An 18,848-nucleotide genomic window follows, 5' to 3' on the forward strand; every position below is an offset into this window, starting at 1 on the left:
AGTCATGGCACCCTGTAATTCTCCCCTGAGCCACTCTGGATAACTATAATCATTTAATTATTTAATTATGTACAAGTATCTGTTTGCTGTCTGGGTTCTCCGCTAGACCGTAAAGTCCGTGATGGCAGAAACCATGATTGTTCCGGTCACTGTTGTTTCTCAGAGTCTAACACGGTGCCCGACACAGAGCAGGAACGTCATAACTATTGTTGGTTGAATGACAGGCTGCGTGACAGGCCAGGCATCTTAAGTACTTGGATGTGGTAGGAAATAAAATGGATCCGTTTAGAGGGGACCTTGAACCAGAGGTGGTTAGACTTGATTGGGTTCACAGCCGGACAGCACATCAGCTATGGAGTGATAACCACATTTCCAGAAGATTCCTCTGGAGGACATTAACTGGATGGGTTGGAGGGGGAGAGAGAAAGACCCAATAATTCATTTGTTGGACAAATCTATTGAGTATCCACTATGTGCTAGTCAGGCACTGTACTTGACATTGGGAATAGCATTCTGAGCAAAACCAGAGGTGTCCCTGTGCTGGGGAGCTTATGGCTGTGACAGAAGATGGAGGAAATGGGGAGTCATTTCAAGGCTTTTGAGTTTCAAAACAAGCCCCTCAGGGAATAGAATGGATTCAGGGCAATTGATTTTGGAATAACTATTACAGGTGAGAACATGATCTCAGGTTCCTCCCCACTCCCCCCAGTCTCAGTCTCCCCACAAAGGAGATAAAGATTACCTAAGGCTGGGAAGGAAAGAGGTGGGGGAATGGGCTATATGCATAGCTGTCAGTGGGTTCTTGAGACTGGAACTCTATGCCCTGCTCCCCCAGGCCAAGGCTGCTCCTCCTTGGGAAGCAAAGGTACACATTGGTCAATAACCCAGAAGCTCCATTTCCCAGGTAGATTTAGCTGCAACCTGTGTGGACAACTGACAGGATTAACCAGGACAATGCAGCTCAAACAACTAAGAGGATTAGCTGAATTCTTCCCCTCCATCCTTTGGCCCTATGTTAATTTTCCAAAAGGTGTGTACAACCTGTAAAACAAGGGTGGGAAGAACCCTGAACTGTCTAAGAGTGTTCCTACCACTCAGATGGAAAAGAGAGTTGAAAAGAAATTAACTTGTCATAAGAAAAAAAAAAAAAAAGTTACATTTCCTGCACAGGAAAATCCAAGTGACATGAGATTGGTAGTCCTACAAATCAAAAACGATCTCACAAGCAAATGTGAAGTTGCAACTGTGAGAAAGGCTGGAAGGTGTGGCCCAGGATGCTACCAGAGCCTGTTCTGGAAGAAAGAGACCCTTAGCCAAGGCAGGAAGTGATGAAGGTCCAGAGGAAGATGGATGTGTCTGAGAAACATCTGAAGGAAAGAAACAATCTGACAGGGGGACAGACCGATTGCTACTCATGTGTAGTCTGTGTACAACAAAGAATGTCACTTATCATCCAGTCCTATAAGGATTAAATCATTAGCCACTATAATCGCAGCCCTACAGTACACCCTGAAAGGAATTCAGGACAAAGAACAGGATGAGGCACGCTGTGCTTTGGAAAAATGCACAAAACAGGCCCTTAGATGTAACAGGAGAATTTTTATGACCCCAATTCTTGCATCTTCCTATACTTTAGAAAAGCACTAAAATCATGAACTGAGAGGGACTTCCCTGGTGGTCCAGTGGTTAAGACTCCACGCTCCCAATGCAGGGGGACTGGGTTCAAATCCCTGGTCGGGGAACTAGATCCCGCATGCCACAACTAAAGATCCCGCATGCCACAACAAAGATCCTGCACACGGCATCCCGTGTGCTGCAACTAAGATCCAGTGCAGCCAAATTAATTAATTAATTAATTAAAATGAAATCCCAAACATTAAAAAAAAAAAATCATGAACAGAGATACCTGTTCCTCGTGACTAGCAGTAACCTTCTACTGAGATGTCGGATTGTACATACTCCTTGGCCAAAATCACACATATACTGGCCTCTCCCCCTACCTCTTTGGAGCAGTTCCTCAGAGCTATTGGAGAGGCTGTCTCCTGGGCTATAGTCCTCAGTAAGACAATGCATGAAACTCAACACACAGCTCCTATGTTGTGCACTTTTTTGTCAGTTGACAGTTTTGGTGACCATGAGGGGAGAAACCCAGAGCAGACTTCTCTCCTTTGTCTAAACTCTAGGGTGATCCAGACCCTTGGTACCAGCAAGGGCCCCTTGCGCCCGTCCGCCTCCTTGGTGTGTCCAGGTGAATTTAGCAGAGTCTCTCCTAAGCTCAGATCTCTCACCTTGGTTGACAATCCTGAGTTTAATTCAGAGGTTGTTAAGCTTCTTGGTATGAGGAGCGGGTTATCCTTCAACTTAGGTTCAAGAAGAGGTGCCTGTATTCCCCAGTTGAGAGACACTGGGAAGATTTTGCTCAGTTGCTGAAAGACACTGAGGAGGTTTGGACTGGGTGATTAGGTGGGAGGCTGACCTGATGTCTTTCCTCAAATCAGCTTCATAAACTTTAACAGGGTTTGTCAGAATAAAAGTGAAGATAGCATATGAGAGCTTTCAGCTCCAAAGATAAGAGACATAGCTCCTCCCAGGTGGTTTCGGCTTTCTCAGGCAACTGAGATATTTACGGGAGGGGGGAGGTGAGTCCTCATACTGTACCGCAGTCCCATAGGGAAACCCACTCATTAATTTACGTTATTTTTTTTCCTATAGGTCTTTGGGGTCTTTTTGTTCTTTGTTGTTCTTGTTGTTTTTATTTTTTTTAATTTTGGCCGCACTTTCTAGCATGTGGGATCTTAGTTCCCCGACCAGGGATCGAACCTGTGGCCCCTGCAGTGGAAGCACGGAGTCTTAACCACTGGACCGCCAGGGAAGTCCCCCAGTCATTAATTTAAAAAGTCGCTCATCCAGGGATGCGCACATAAGGATTGGCCGTCCGGTGCTCCGAGCACCTGCGGGGGTTTTAGATTGCTGGAAGGAGAAACCGAGACAGGTAAGAGAGCTGAAATGACTCTAAGGTGACACCTTAGAGGAATTAAGCTCACAAACAGCACATGGGCCCACCATACAGTTTTCAGTAGTAATTTTATCCTGACACACCAACTTTAAAATGTGGAATAGAGTTTTCCAAAAAGAAGAAAAGAGGAGCATCATACAGCCAACCTCCAACTAACACCCCAGTCAGGTTCATGTATTTACAGAACTTATACTTTGCAAGTACTTACTTAATTGGGAACTAAAGGAAATCCCACCCTGAAATGGCCAAGATGGGGCTCTTTTAACATTCCAAAACTGGTTTTTGCATTGTTAGAGAAATCGGTTTGATAAAACATCTTTTCAAAATTCTGAACCTAACGGAACAAAAGTCCTTCTAGGAGGAGCTTGCATTTCTCTCCTTGTGCCTTTGAGATGTAAACGTTCTACCAGGGCTCTCAGGAACTCTTATCTATCTAGACCATCTCCAATTCCTGAGACTGGAGGGGAAAAAATGGAAAAGAGGCCTTTTTAAACTCAAGCAAGTAAACAACTTATTCTGTTATATAAACAAATGAGTTTTATATTGTAATATCCAATTCATGACTAAGTTTTAAATGAAGCTTTGAGATCTCTGGTTGTGTTGTCTACATGTTTGTGTGTATGTTATAGATATGATATGTTTCTACCCGCAGGTGGTATTGCCAAAATCAATTTGTAAATGAGTTCTATTTAATTGGCTTAAGTGAAATTAAGCACTTATATAAATTCTCAGAAATATAAATAAACTAAACCAAATGGATTTCAGGTTCATATGATCTGGGAAATATTCAGTATTAAATTAATATTTGGTATTAAGTTAAAGTTTGTTGGTTTAATTAATACTGAGATGTCTTTAAAGTAATCAGCATTAAGTGTAATATTTTTATTGTATGTAGGTTTACTAAAAGTCAAATAAGATCTTATTATCTCTATTACAAAATTTGTCAGCAAGAAAAATAACTTGCTGTAGTAAGATTTTTACAAGTAAATTAAATGTAAATGAGATAAGAGTTTTTAGATGAACTCTTTAGGAAAAATTATGTTTTATCGTATGTCTTCTTAAAAATAGTTTCTCCAGGTTTTTGGTAACTTGAAACTTTAGAGCTTTGCTAAGTTAAGTTAAAGTTTATTGAATATCTAGAAGTTTATTGACTATCTAGATCCTTTACAAATAAAATAAGATACTGAAACAGTAAAATAGGCTTCCCTCTACAGAGAAACTAATGATATTTAGAACTATTAATTGAGACTTTTTTTATAAGAAAGCACATGTTTTTAGAAATTATAGAGTTAATAAGTTTGCCATTCTACAGAATGCTAATTAAGAGAGTTCATAATTGCTTACTTCTTAGCTTTTACTAGGAATTAAGGTTTTTAAAAGTTAAAGAATATAATTAAAATAATATAATTAAAACTTCCAAAAATTAATAAGGAAAAAATATTTGTGTGCAAAGGAAAAAGAAGGTTTAAGGAATGGAAATGAATTTTGTTAAGGGAAAAGGAAGTAATTTTGTCCTAAAAAGAAGTTAAAGAGAGAGAGAGAGAGAAAGGGAAAGCACAGGACAAAATCTGAAGGTATAAAAGAAAGTTATAGAAGGTTATCTAGGAAAAGAGTTTTGTATGTGATAAGGACTGGTGAAGATGGGAATGAATTTAATTGATTGAATGAGTTTTAATATTAAAAATAAGCTGGTACAAAATTAGAATTTGGTTTTCTCTCTCTGTCAAGAGGGGCAAAGTTTTCTTGGAATATTGATCTGCTTTCCGATAGCAGAATGTAAAGTTTCTCTACCTTTTAAACAATCTGTTGTAACTTTTTGTATTTGCCTTTGAAATCTTCTATTGTCACTTGATTAAGTGAATAAATATTGTTTCACAGTGACGGATGATCCTATTTGACCAAGTGTTTTGAAATCTTTTGATATCTTTGACAAACTTCCGTGCGTGCATCATGGGGGATGTTACCAGGGAACTCCCAAAGTTCTTCTGACTTCTAGCTAACTTTGGGATACTTCAGATACTAAAACATCTCAAAGAAAGATATTAAACTAATATCTAACATACTATTTGGTATGTTTTGGGTTTTTAAAAAAATTTTTAATTTAATTTAATTTTTTTTTTATACAGCAGGTTCTTATTAGTTACCTATTTTATACATATTAGTGTATATATGTCAATCCCAACTATTTGGTATGTTAAATTACAGGGGAAGCATTGTCAACCTTCTTAGGTTATCGTTTATGGGTAATTGTTATTAACATAAATGTTCTAGAAATTATATGAAATTTCTAAAATTTGAATGTAGAAATGTTACATTATAACATTAATAATGTTATCAGTCATAATGTTATCAGTCATAATTCTAGTTATTATTTCAATATTCTATGTCACAAAAATAACTAAATTTCTCTGACAATTGCATTGTAATCAGGTCTTTAACTATGCCTTTTAAAGTCTCCTGTCATTTATAGATAATTACTGTTTCGCTCTGATGCTTTTGCAAAAATGCTTCATTTTCAAGAAGATTCATAGAAAGGACTTTCTGATAAGTACAGGTTTCTGATAACCTTCAGATTATACTGCTGAATTGGGTAAGAAATTAAAGAATTCGAATGGAAAACCTGATGGCTTCATAAAACTATGAAGTATCAAGATCAACAAGTGTGACTTTTTGTCTGAAATATTATTGACTTTTAATCTTTGTTTTCCAGATATAAGCAAACCTTTCCCCTTAAGCTGTGACTTACAGCAATTTGGTAAATTATACCTTTGTAAGCAGCACTGAAACATTTATCTTTTCTCTCTACCTGATCCCTCCAGAATTTGGAAACTCTTAGTATTCTTATTTTCATGGCAATATGGTTATTTGCGTAAGTTCAATAAGAATCTACTCTCCTTATAACAGCACACAATTGGAAACATTCGTTATACTATCAAGGCTTTGATTGGAATGTCATAATAGAGAGAGATGTGCATAGGCTCAGATATGACCAGACAGCTTTAAGGAACTAAGACTGACTTTATGGAGCCATAAATCCCTTGAAAAAACAGTCTGGTATCTTGCATACAGGGTCCCCAACAGCCTTATCAGGTGAATAAAGAAAGCCACCTCCTGGCAGATGCAAGGACCTCAAGATATTTTGGACCTCAAGAAGAAAGAGGTTCACCCAAATTTATAGGTATTCCAAACAGAATCTAATGGCAAGTCCTTGGCATGTCTTTCCTGGCCTTGAGAGGACTTTTAAAGTTCAAATCTGAGATTCCTTATGAAAAGTTCCAACAAAGCCAATTTAAAAGAGCATATATGATCAATTATACTTATGTAAATAATCAGGCCAAGTTTATTGAAACCAGACTCATTTTGCAAGCAAATTAGTCTTAATTTGGCTATATTTGGTAGAGATGAGGGTGGTTTTGGAGATAAGAATTATGTTTCAGTAATATACCCTTGTGGATATTAAGTTCTAGTGCTGTTAGTAGTCTTTGAGTTTCGGTATTTACTGCCGAAGACTCACTTCCTAGATGGCTCCTTTTTACTAAGTTGCATTATTGTAAAGTTTAATTGAACTATTAAAAGGACATTCTAATCTTGTTTCTGAAGCTTACCCTAGTTATGTTTGGATGAAGATCAGATGCCCCATGACCTGCAACCAGGAGATTGTGCATACTGGAAAAGACATCATTTAAAGAACTCTCTCCAACCTAGATGAAAGGGTCCTTATCAGGTACTCTTAACTAGCTCGTGTGCAGTGAAACTGAAGGGAATTGACTCTTGGATTCATTATCTCCCACTTTAAAAAGGGCCTCTGTACCAGACTGGCCTATAGAGAGGACTGCTGACCTCAACATCAACTTAAAACGACACTCAGAGGAGAAACTACAGCCGCACCAGGAAAAAAAAAGACAACACCAGAAGTAGACAGCTATTCCAAGATGCTGGGCCTGACCTGTGTGATAATTTCTAATGTTTTCTTGGTTTCTACAACCGGTACATAAGTCCTATGCAGAGTTTAAAAATCAATCCAATTGTTGGGTTTATGGTCAATTACCTATGTCCAGTACTTCTGGTTTACCTTGGTGGATTTGTTCACTCCAACCCTCTGATTGAATGGCCCTTAGGAAATTTTTTCCAGAAGAAAGAAGTTATAGTTCCATTCAGGCCACTGTTGATATTGCTAGATGAGACCCCCTCACTTGGCCAGTCAATCATACCTGCTCTGACCCTGGCCATAAATACAAATATTTTTTAAAGGTTACTCACTCCAGCTCAATCGGAACAATGAGCTAAATTTCAGTCAAAAACCATAACCTCCTGCTTATTGGGAGAGACTGTCTCTCAATTATGGGATGGATTTATATGGTTAACACCAGGCTACAGTCATTTAAATTGAAAAGCCCCCTTATGTTGGGAACAATTAAATTATACTAAGGATAATCAGATTAATAACATTGGGAAATTGGGCTGAGTACCTTATGAACAATGCCAATTTATCATTACCCTTAAATATAGTGACTGGTATGGAACAGACTGGGTCAGGTGGCCAGGGCCTGCACCTAATGAAAGTTCTTAGTTTAAATTCCTACTTCAGACTTTATTAATGCTGCTAGCTATACTACTTGTACTCTGCCTATTCTACAAGATTGTTATTTCTTATATTACCCAATGTGCAATTGAGCCTCCAACAAAAATAATGATGACTAAGCAACTTGAAACAGTTGACCAAATATACAGTTCTATAAAAAATTAAAATGATGGTAAGAGTGTAACTCTAGATATGGGAAGAAGCAACAAGAGAGAATCATTTCCTGAACCTTAACAGACTAGTAATACAGGTGGTTCAGATACTTCTATGGCTACAATTAACAGGGTCTAGTCCAGTAATTTCACATTAGGCGGCATATCCACGAAATCCTCGCCTGACCTAGAAATAAGCCTTGCTGGCCCCATGGGACAAATTGGTTATGAAATGCCTCCCAAACCTTGGTTAAATTTATGACCACAGGGGGGCACTGTAAAACAAGGAATGCTACTCACCATGCAGTTCCACAAGTCTACTAAGGGCTAGTCTACTAGTCCTAAGCCACTGTACTTGCTGACCTACAGTACACCCTGAAAGGAATCCAGGGTGAAGAACAGAATGATCCACTCTGTGCTTTGAGAAAACAGGCAAAACTGGCCCTTAGATAGTTAGATATGACAGGAAAATGTTTTATGAACCAAATTCTTGCATCTTCCCATACTTAGAAAAGCCCTAAAATCATGAAGTGACATACCTGTTCCTCATGGCTAGCAGTAACCTTCTGCTGAGACGTATGCTGGATTGCACATACCCTTTAGCCAAAGTCACAGATATACTGGCCTCTCCCACTACCTCTTGGGATCAGTTCCTCAGAGCTATCGAAGGCTGAATCAGACAGCTGATTCAGGGAGGGAGGGAAGAAAGAGCTCTATTTTAGAGTGTTGAGTTTCAGGAACTGTTTTAACATCAAAGGGGAGCCTGCCTATGTCAGCCAATGTGATAAAAGCATTTGGACAGCTACTTGGATGTTTTTAAAAACATGTTCACCCCCCTTACTTCATTGAATCCCCACACCTACTGTGCATTGAAGAGGTATTTTTAGGACCTTCTAGTACTTTATACAGTTAAAAAGCAAAATTCAACCCAGTAAATTTCAAAGATCTAACTGGCTATGAAAGATTCATGAATCAGGCAGCAGGCCATCTCTCCAAAGGGCTACAGTAAGGGAAGGGTTTTTAAAGGCAGGACATGGAAGTCATAAACAGAAAAAAGGAGATTATTTTAGGCATAGGTAACCTATCCATGGGGAATGGAAGGGGTCTATATAGCAGATTATCTCATCTTCTTTGGAGGCAAGAGAGAGCCCATGTGACAGATTGCCTCATTGGTGCTGACCAAAAAATTCCTGACTGACTAGTTAAGACTACATTTCTGGGGGAGGCTGAAAGTTCAGCTAGGTCAGGTATTAATCCACGGTTTGGGGGCTTGTCCTAGCAATAAGTGACTCCATTTCGAGCCTATAGTTTTATTTCTAACAATAGCAAAGTTGAAACAAGGAGATCCAGAGAGATGAAGTGACCTGCTAGAATCACAAGGCAGACCAAAGATCACTTCATCCCAAATCCCCTGGCATTCCCCCTCATGATGCTGCCTTTTTTTAATATATATATAGAAATGGGTCTGGATTCGGTTCCCTTCCCTCTCTAAAACTGGGAGAACATTTAGGAGCCATCTGCAGAGTTTGGGTGTGGAAATGCTCTCAGAAGGAAAGGATGCATCTTCCCGGTTGTGCGCCTCTTACTTCTCCTCTAAAACCCTTTCCCTTTGTGCCTTTTTAGCGCGAAAAGCTTCTCAAAAGACCAGGTGCTCTGAGGCGCCTCTAGAACTACATTTCCCACAATACCCCAGGAGGCACCACGTAGAGGGAGAACTACATTCCCCGAAATGCCAAGCGGATTTTAGAGGCGGATAAGCTTCCACTCCAAATTCAAAGATCCAGTTTACCCACTCTATAGCCCAGACATAGTCACCTCTTTCCCCTTTCCTGCCAGAGACTTCCGTTCCCAGCTCTAACTTCCGACCCCATTCTTCTCTCCGTGGGAATGCTTGGGAAAAAAACGTAACCAGGGGGTAGGGCGCATGCGCTGACCGGCACCAGGTTTGGGCTGTGAGTGAGGCCGGCCGGTCCGTGGGCGCATCCCGCTTCGCGCGTGCGCAGACGATAAACCAACGCCCCAGTACTGAGGCGCGGCTTTACTGGCGCGGCTTTAGTGGCGCGTTTTAGTGAAGTTGCACGTGAAGAACAGCTGTGGCCGGAACCCGGTGAGTGCGACCCGAGACCGGGGCTCCGGGGCTGTACCCGGGACTGGGTTGCGGCGGCCGCTACAGGCGGGACCAGGGCGGAGCCGCGAGGCCTGGCGAGCACCAGTGGAGAGGGCTCCGATGTCGCGTGGCGGGGAGACTACCTGGGGACTCGGATCCTCGTTGCTATGCAACAGGGGGCGTCGTTAGTAGGTAACGGGAGGCGCGCGTTTCCGGGGAGAAGAGTTCCCAGCGCTGCTCCGAGGTCCGGTCAAGGCCGGGTGGCTGTCAGGCTGGGGGACGAGGCCAGCGCTGAGCCCCTCGCCCCCGACTCTCGCCCACGGCCCAGCCTCCCGCGGCCCCTCTCCGAGCCCTTTGGGGTACCCCGAACCCCTGGGCCGCGCCGCATCCCTTGCCGGTGACGCCACCCAGCAAGCTTGGCAGGGGACACGCGGTTCGAAATAGCACATGCATGCCACTGACACCCTGTCTCGGGGAAGATGGGTCCTGGGGAAGGCGTCGTGCGCCTGGGAGGCTGCCCCTTTGCCCGTCGCCCGGCCCCCAAACAGTTGCTGGGCAGCAGCAGCTGTCAGGGGTTTAGCGGGGGCTGCCCCCACCTGCCGGGACGCTGATTTCATTCTTCTCAGGGGCAGCTTCACCCGGTCTAGCAGCTTCCTTTCCACGCAGCTGTGCTTTTCGGGCGACCGCTGCATATTTGGATCAACTTTAAAATAGCCTCCTCTCCGCACCTCTCCATGGCTCTCCATTGCCACCCTCACCGCTTCTTGGCGGGCTTCTAATACTCATTTAACAAGCATTTATTAGTCATTGTTCTGTGCTAGGCGCTGGGGATTCCAAGAAAAGTTAAGTCTGACGAGGAGGTGCTCAAAGTCTGATGGGGGAGCCAGGCATAGAAACTGGTAAATGATGCTACAATACAGTGAGTGGTATATTGGCAGTTTGTGTACTGCAACGTTCCTATAGGTGTTTACAGTTTACAAAGTTCTTGCAGAAACATGTTAACTCTTTGCAATAACTCTTAACCTTGCTTAACGCCATTTTACATTTGAGGAGACTGAAACTCAGACAGGTGAAGTAATAAGACAGAAGGTAGTGGTTTTTAGTGTGTGGCAGAATTGAGCCTGGGACAGAAGGAAGTCTAGAGTCCTCTGTCCACTGCTGCACTCTGGGGGCTTTGCCCAAAGTAGACTTTTCCCTGTGCTGGTGATGATTGGTGGCAGCTGTCCCGTTATGCATCAGAAATCCCCGGGGAGCTCTAAAACCAAAAGCCTGAGCCCGTCTCTGGGGAGGGTCGGAGTAAGGAAGCCCCGGGGTAGGGGTGGAGCAGACCCTCTAGCTTAAACCGGCTCAGGCCCTTCTGATGGGCAACCAGAGTCGAGAACCGCTGCTCCAAAGGGGCAAGTCCCTCACCGATGGGGAAATCAGAGCCGGCAGAGGGTACTAAGTCAGCTGCCCCTCCTGCCACGTCGTGATTCATAGCGCGAGAGGAAGCTACGGGGGAGGAAGGAGCCTTGGCAGGGGGTGTGGGGACCGCCCCGCCCCGCCCACTTAGCAAACCACAGCTAAACATATGCGGCTCCTCACTACCATAGTTCAATGAAGCAGTTTCCCCAGCTCAGCCCGTCCCTTCCTGAGCCCCGTTGCAGCTGCCTGAACAAAAGTGGCAGGTCTAGTCCCAATTTTTGGCTGTCCTCATACCTCTTGCTGCAGAGCCATGACGTGTGAGCCCAGCAGGTGGGTCATCTTCTGGAGGGTGATATCCTCGTGGGAGTCTGGATAGTTAGTCCTCTAACTTTGCGATTGTTGATTTGGGGGGCAGAACTTTAAGCACCTTGAGGGCAGGGACCATGTCTTACTGAGGCAGAGTGGAGGTGTGGAAGGAGCTAAAGGGCAAGGTTTAGATCCTGGGTTCTGGAGTCAAGTCCCAGTCCTGATGTGTGTACTTTTAACAAGTCACTTGATCTCTCCAAGCCATTGTTTTCTGAGTAAAACGTGGAGAGTAGCAGTATCTTATACGATCGTTATAGGAGTTAAATGAGATGGTGAAAGAACAAGCACTTTGTAAATTATAAAGCAACACACACACTATACACACCACACACACACAATTTGTTGTGGTTGTTGAGTGCCTGCTGTTTTTCCGAGGTCAGGCATTGCAGGAGGTGAAGACGTTTAAGACATCCTTCCTCTCAGAGCTCAAGACTGCTTCGGCTTCTGACTACCATGGCTTCTCTTTATTAAAAGTATTTGATCGGGCTGAAGTGAGGAAGCGTAATGGTGGTGGGTTAGACTCATGCTGAAGAAGAAATGAGAAAGATGTTGTAAAGCAGAAACTAACACACCACTGTAAAGCAATTATACTCCAATAAAAATGTTAAAAAAAAAAAAAAAGAAATGAGAAAGAATCCTGTTAAAGAAAACAATTGGACGAAAGGGACAAGCCAGTAATCTGCTCTCTTATCTGCAAAGGACACACTCCAGAATCCTGTTAGATTTGGTTTCCAGTGCCCTTTGGAAGGTCAGCTGGCAGGGCAATGCCAGCCACCCCATGGAGAGTTTATTTCAAGGTCCCCCAGCTCCCCTTGACTGGAGCAAATGGCCGCCTGAAAGTCGAGGCTGGCACAGAACGCAGAAGTCTGCCAAGGGGGCAGCAGCTCATGTCACCCTGACCTTCCAGAAAGGAGGAGACGACATCTGATCCCTCCTGGTGGAGGTCCTTGGATATAGAATCCAACCCAAGATAGCAACCCTGCTCTTTATGTCCCCAGTGTGGTCATGACCCAGATAGACCAGGAACTGACCTGTGCTTTCCTCATCTCTGACCACCGGCAGGCAGGAACCATCTGGTTCTTGATTTGTGCCAAAAAGAGTAGAAGGCTTCCCAGCCTGAGGCCGTTCCCTATGAACTGCATGTTTTGCAGCCCTGCTTTACCTACAGGCCTCAGGAGGGACTTGGAGCAGCTGTTTCTGGGCCAGAAAGAGGCCCGAATGTGATATTTTTATAACTCCTTCTTGGACCCTGCTCCTTCCCACTAAACAAGAATGGGAATATCTTCTCTTCGCTCTCCTCCATCCTGATGGCCCCAGATTGCTGGCCGACTCCCGGAGTGCCCTGGTAACTACAAAAACTTCGAACACCTGGCTGCTCCTACCTCAGGGACATGGCTTAGCCTCTCTGCTCATCAGGTCTGAATCACAGAAACACCCTGGAGCTGCAGGTTCATTTCTGAGCCTGGGAGAGAACGGGATTTGCTGGTGCCATTTGACTTTTCTCAAGAGTGGTAGCAAATAGAAGTTGGAACTAAAAACGTTTTTCTTGGCCGAATCCACGCGTACTTCAATGAGTCGATACTTGTTGGGTCTTAATTTGCCTACAGTATCACATTACAGATGAGATCAGAGCACAAAGCGGTTAAGTGAATTGTCACCAGTAATTCATGGAGTGGATTGGTAGATGCCAAGTCTATTTTAGCTCATGAATAATCTATTGTAGGACTTTCCAAATCACTTCTGAGACTGAAGTTGGAGAGGATACAACACAGTGGTGTGTGTGAGCGGGTCTGATGTCAGATGCACCTGGATTCAAATCCTGGCTCCCCCGCTTACTACCTATCCTCCCTCAGTTTCTTCATCAGGAAAATGGGGGATAAGAACAATACCTAACTGATGGGTTGTTGTGAGGATTAAACGAGATAGGGGGCGCATGGTTAACTTTCTGTTAATAATAATAATACCTTTCCTTAAAAGTCGCGCTTTAACTCCTTGCCTACGTTGGGGGCTGGGGAGTTGAGGTCATCTCTGTATCAGTGGGTCTCAGCTTTGCACAGTGGAATCCCCTGGGGCGCTTTTGCAGGTCGAAGCCCGGGGCACACCCAGATGGTGACATCAGAAGCTCGGGGCTTGGGGCAGAGGTATCGGAACTTTGTGCCGCTTCCAGGTGATTCCAGTGAGCAACCACCTTCACTTCTGCGTTTTGGAAGCAGAAGCTTGGGTTTAACTCCTGACCTTTCTCCTTGGGCAAATGCTTATTAACTCCTAAGTCTCCGTTTCTTCTCCTCTCTCCCCTTAGTGGCGAGGAGGATAACGCCCACCTCACGTGATGGTCCTGCAGAGCGAATGGCCTATGTGCAGTGGGTTCTTATTTGTGCACCTAACTGAGCACTTTTCTTTACATCGTTATATAGCGGTAATCCTATTCGAGTGCTATTTTTTAAGGTTTTTTAAAATATAAATATCAGCTTTATCTTAAGTAGATTATAACTTCCTTGAGGACAAAGCTGTATAGTCTTGTTTTTTCAAATAAATTTATTTGTTTGTTTGTTTGTTTTTATTTTTGGCTGCGCGTCTGGGTCTTTGTTGCTGTGCGCGGGCTTTCTCTAGTTGCGGCGAGCGGGGGCTACTCTTTGTTGCGGTGCCAGGGCTTCTCATTGTCGTGGCTTCTCTTGTTGCAGAGCACGGGCTCTAGGCACACGGGCTTCAGTGGTTGTGGCTCGTGGGCTCTAGAGCACAGGCTCAGTAGTTGTGGCACACGGGCTTAGTTGCTCTGCGGCATGTGGGATCTTCCCGGGCCAGGGCTTGAACCCGTGTCCCCTGCATTGGCAGGTGGATTCTTAACCACTATGCCGCCAGGGAAGCCCAAAGCCATATAGTCTTATAATTTTTTTTTTTTTTTATGCCCAAAGCACCTAAGACACAAAGGCAGGCCTTCAGGTTTTTAGAACTGGAATAAGCCTTAGATCTTCTCATCCACCTTAAGGCATTGACTGATACTCGCTGGCTAGTTAATATGCAAGTGGTAAAGAACGTGAGAGAGGAACCCATGAATGAGATGGTTGTGCCCAGCTTAAGTTGAAGTCCGAGTTCTGCCTTTGTCAGCTAACAGGGAGGGGCGGAGGTGGGTGCTGGGGCCCGTCACGCTGGGGACAGTGGGTTTCTCGGCCAGTTCGGGCCCTCTGCTCACCCCATGCTTCTTCTCTGGCAGACCCAGCCATGGCAGGCTCAGGCAGCAGTTCACCATGGGGCAAGCATCTGTTCCAAGTCGTCCTGATGTTCCTAGTGGCCCTCCTCCTCCTCCACTCAGCGTCATCCCAGTCCCATCGAGACTTTGTGTCACCAGGCCAGCAGAAGAGGGAGGCCCCAGTTGATCTCCTGAGCCAGATAGGTCGATCTGTGCGGGGAACCTTGGATGCCTGGATTGGGCCAGAAACCACGCACCTAGTTTCTGAGGTAAGGAAGGTGTTCCCTGCTGTGGCTACACGCATTGAGGACAGAGGAGCCGTTGTTCATGGCCGCCCGTCTTGGCTCCACATCCTCTGTGTGTCATAATCCCTGGGGCAGAGAGCCCCCAGTTCCACAGAATGAAGCCAGACAGCGCCGGCCTTTTGCACTCTCATTGTTTCATTCCTACCCCAGGGCCTTTAGCTCCACCCCTATCTTTCCCTTATTCCTGCCCTTTCTTGCCAGAAAGGCTGGGAAATGAGCCATCTTTATCAACCTGTGTCACCAGTGACTATAGAGTCTGGCTTTGGTCTAAATCTGACCTAAAGTCTTAAATTGGCAAAATATCAAGACCTGAGTTCATTCTTTCACCTTTAGAGGTGGCGGTGAGGATGACTCAGGGTTCTTAGGCAGGGCTGTCTCTTCTACCTAATGGCATCCCAAGCATGCTGGTGCATACTTGTGATAGGTCGTCTGAAACAATCATTTATAAAGTGCATAATATAGAAGAGCTGATTGACTTCTTTTTCACTGAAACATCCTAGCCCTCCACCGATGTTACTTCACACACCTTCATGAGTCCTTGGGAGGCTAGAAGGACCCCAATTTTACAGGGTGACTACTCCAGGGATTTGATGATCCCCCCACACGCCCACGTTCACCCACTACTACCACCAAAGTATTCCAGCACATCAGTTGAACTAGGGCCCAAGTGTCCTGGGTTCCAGTTCAGACAGGAAGGAGAAATGGCCCGCCGTCCGTCCCCATGCACTGAAAGGTGGCTGTGGAAGGGACCCCTCAGCCAGGCTGAGAAGCAGGCGGAGATGTTCGTGGGCGGCGGTGGTGAGACTCGGAAGAGAAGAGCATCATTAATTACGGACTCAACTCATGCCCTCCTCTTCCCACAGACCTTGGCTCAGGTGACGTGGGCCATCTCATCGGCCATCTCTGTGGCCTTCTTCACTCTGTCTGGGATTGCCGCACAGCTGCTGAATGTCTTGGGGCTAGAAGGTGAGTGGCAGAGAACTGGTTAGGTCAGCTGGAGCTTAGCCTGTCCCTTCCTGTTTGTGGGAATTTATCTTTTCAGGGTCTAGACTTTTCCCCGGCTGTTCAGCATCTCCCAGGTCTCCCCAGAGGCGAGCATAAGAGAAGGCTACTAACTGCCGCATCACACTAAGCCGTAACTGTCACCCACCGCCCAGAGAATTACTCCCATTTCATAGATGCAGCAGGCTCAACCAAGGGAAGTAGTCTACCCACAGTCAGCTGGAACCGGAGCTGAGATTTAAGCTCTAGGACCCGGTGGGAAAGGAGTTTTCCTTGGCAAGGGGGTTTGGCTCCTTCCCCTTTTGGTTCTTGACGCCCTCTCCTTTCACGGCACCAGGTTGGCTGATTCTGTGACTCTCTCCCCTTCCAGGAGATCACCTCACCCAGGACCTGAAGCTCAGCCCCAGCCAAGTCCAGACCTTCCTGCTGTGGGGAGCGGGGGCCCTGGTTGCCTATTGGCTGCTGTCCCTGCTCCTTGGCTTGGTCTTGGCCTTGCTGGGGCGGATCCTGTGGGGCCTGAAGCTTGCCCTCTTCCTGGCCGCTTTTGTGGCCCTGGTGAGGTCAGTGCCCGACCCTTCCACCCGGGCCTTGCTCCTCCTGGCCTTGCTGACCCTCTACGCCCTGCTGAGCCGGCTCACTGGCACCCGGGCCTCGGGGGCCCAGCTGGAGGCCAAGGTGCGGGGGCTGGAGCGCCAGGTGGAGGAGCTGCGCTGGCGGCAGAGGCGAGCGGCCAAGGGGCCCCGGAGCGTGGAGGAGGAGTGAGAGGGACGCCGGACGCTGCCACCTTCGTCATACCAAAGAGCCGAGCTGCTTCTGGGTCGCACAGCCCTCCTTCCAGCCCCCTGCCCCTTTCTTGACCTGTCTCCGAGCCCTGTCTCCGCACCAGCCCCCTTAGCCGAGAGAGAGAGAAAGACCATCCCCTGTGCTGGTCCTCTGTGGTTCTCTGTCTGCGGCTGGTTCTCCTCACCCTTTCTCTGCCCCCATCTGTCTCAGCCAGGGGAAGGTGGGGGGCCTCCCGCCAGCTTCTGCATCTCCTCTCAGCAGACACCTCTGATCACTGCCAGCAGCCTCCCATGACTCAGCTGCTGCCTTGCCTTCCTCCGATGCTCTTGCTGTCCTGTCCTTCTCTAGTTCCTCCCCTGCCAGGTCCCCAGCTTCCTTCCTGTGTGTCTTCTCCTGCTAGCCCTGTACTCCAACCAAACCACAGTCCCTCAAGGCACGCTCCTGTCCCCTTCATTGCCCAGCGTGGGGAAGAGGCAGGGCATTTGGGGCCTGAGGGGAAGGGAAGTGGGGAAGTTCCCGCCTGGGGCCCGGGCCGGGATGTACATTGAATCTGTTACAAGTGCCTTAATCCGAGCCAGCAGGGCCCTCTGCTTGCCCGCTGCTGTACTGTATGTAGGAAACTGCCCTGTAGCTGTTTTGTGTCAAGAGGAAAGTGGTTCCTCTCAGAATCTTGATTTCCCTTCAGCCAGAGCAAAAGATGACTGCTTCGTAGGCTTGTGCCTGCAAGTAGGACCCTGCAGTGGCCATGAGATCCCCTGTGGGGATTTCAGAGACCTGAAGGAGGAAGGAGGGTTCATCTTCCTGTCTGTGCAGCTCCAGGCGGTTCTCCGTCTCTCTCTCCATCACTGCCACCAAGGAGATCGCAGATCAGTCGCCTAGGAGGAGCGCAGAGCAGACAGCAGAGATGCACCGCACAGCCCCTTCCCCTTCTCGTGCTCTGCGGCTGCACCCTCCCCACCAGGGCGCTCATTCTTCCTTCGAGGCTTTGGTGGAGGTGGGTGGCCTCCTCTGCCAGGCCCCACACGTGATGTGAAGAGTAGAGAAATGCCCAGTTCTTACTGTTGAGGTTGGATATGGAATCACAGCTGCAGTGAAATATATTTTTATCAGCGCTTGGTTGGTTTTAAATAAAGTGCACGCTATTTTATTATCTAGTTCTGGATCAAATGTATTTGCTCAAAGTCTGGCTTGCTTTGATTGCTCCCTCTCCAGCTAAACCCATTTCTGTGGAGCTGCTCAGCTTTCAGGACTTCTCCCTGCAGGTGTCAGGTAGTGCGAAGCTGGGAGAAAGGAAGGGAGTGCGAAAGAAGGCTGTTACCAGTCACCCTTGCCTCCAGGGGTGTGAGGAATGAGGAGGGCACGAGCCCCTGTTACCAAACTTCCAGGAACTGACCAGCTCTGTGGCAATAGTGTGCTTGTGGGGGAGGGGGAGGAGGGTACCCCGTCCAGCCCTGTGTGCAGGAGCGAAAAAGGCTGGCCCCCAGCCAGAGAGAGGCTTGCCTGTCCTCCCTGCTTCCCCACCAGACAGGAGTTTCTGCGCCGCGGTTCTCAACCCGGCCCATGGATTGGATCAGGCATTTCGGGGAGGGGCCTGGGTGTGGTTTTTCCTTTTTAAGCCGCTCAGGACCTCTCCCAATGCTGCCTGGCGAGCAAGGCTGCGCCGAGAGGCCGGACCTGGGAGGCAGGCCTTCCCTCAGCAAAGAGAGCAGCCCTCCCTCTTCACAGACCCACAGACTTCTCCCAGGGATGGGGCTGCCTGCATCTGGGGCGCTTCCTCTGTCAGAGCAGTTGTCACCTGGCCCTACTGGCCCCTCTCATCCCCTCTCCACCCCGGAGCTCGGTTCTCTACGTCCCCCCCACCCCGAATTCTGGTTCTGGTTCAAGTGTCAGATGCCTTTATAGGAGAGCTGCTTGTGGGGTGGGGGTGAGGCAGAGGAGGTGCTT

The 18,848-nt window shown here is 46.6% G+C and overlaps 1 protein-coding gene across 2 annotated transcripts; it reads left to right on the forward strand.

Moving 5' to 3' along the window:
• The first annotated feature begins 9,611 nt into the window (after positions 1-9,611).
• Positions 9,612-18,058, forward strand: TMEM109 (transmembrane protein 109). Of its 2 annotated transcripts, none has more exons than XM_082476158.1 (4): positions 9,612-9,857; positions 14,839-15,083; positions 15,983-16,085; positions 16,492-18,058. In XM_082476158.1, exons 2-4 carry the CDS (start codon positions 14,847-14,849, stop codon positions 16,881-16,883), a joined length of 732 nt encoding a protein of 243 aa, XP_082332284.1. In that variant the 5' UTR covers positions 9,612-9,857; positions 14,839-14,846; the 3' UTR covers positions 16,884-18,058. The 2 variants fall into 2 exon arrangements, with proteins under 2 accessions (XP_082332284.1, XP_082332283.1); XM_082476157.1 differs by lacking the exon at positions 9,612-9,857 and adding an exon at positions 9,890-10,049.
• Positions 18,059-18,848: the final 790 nt, after the last annotated feature.

The sequence above is a fragment of the Balaenoptera physalus genome, assembly GCF_965194825.1.
Source record: "Balaenoptera physalus genome assembly, chromosome: 10".
Classification (NCBI taxonomy): domain Eukaryota; kingdom Metazoa; phylum Chordata; class Mammalia; order Artiodactyla; family Balaenopteridae; genus Balaenoptera; species Balaenoptera physalus.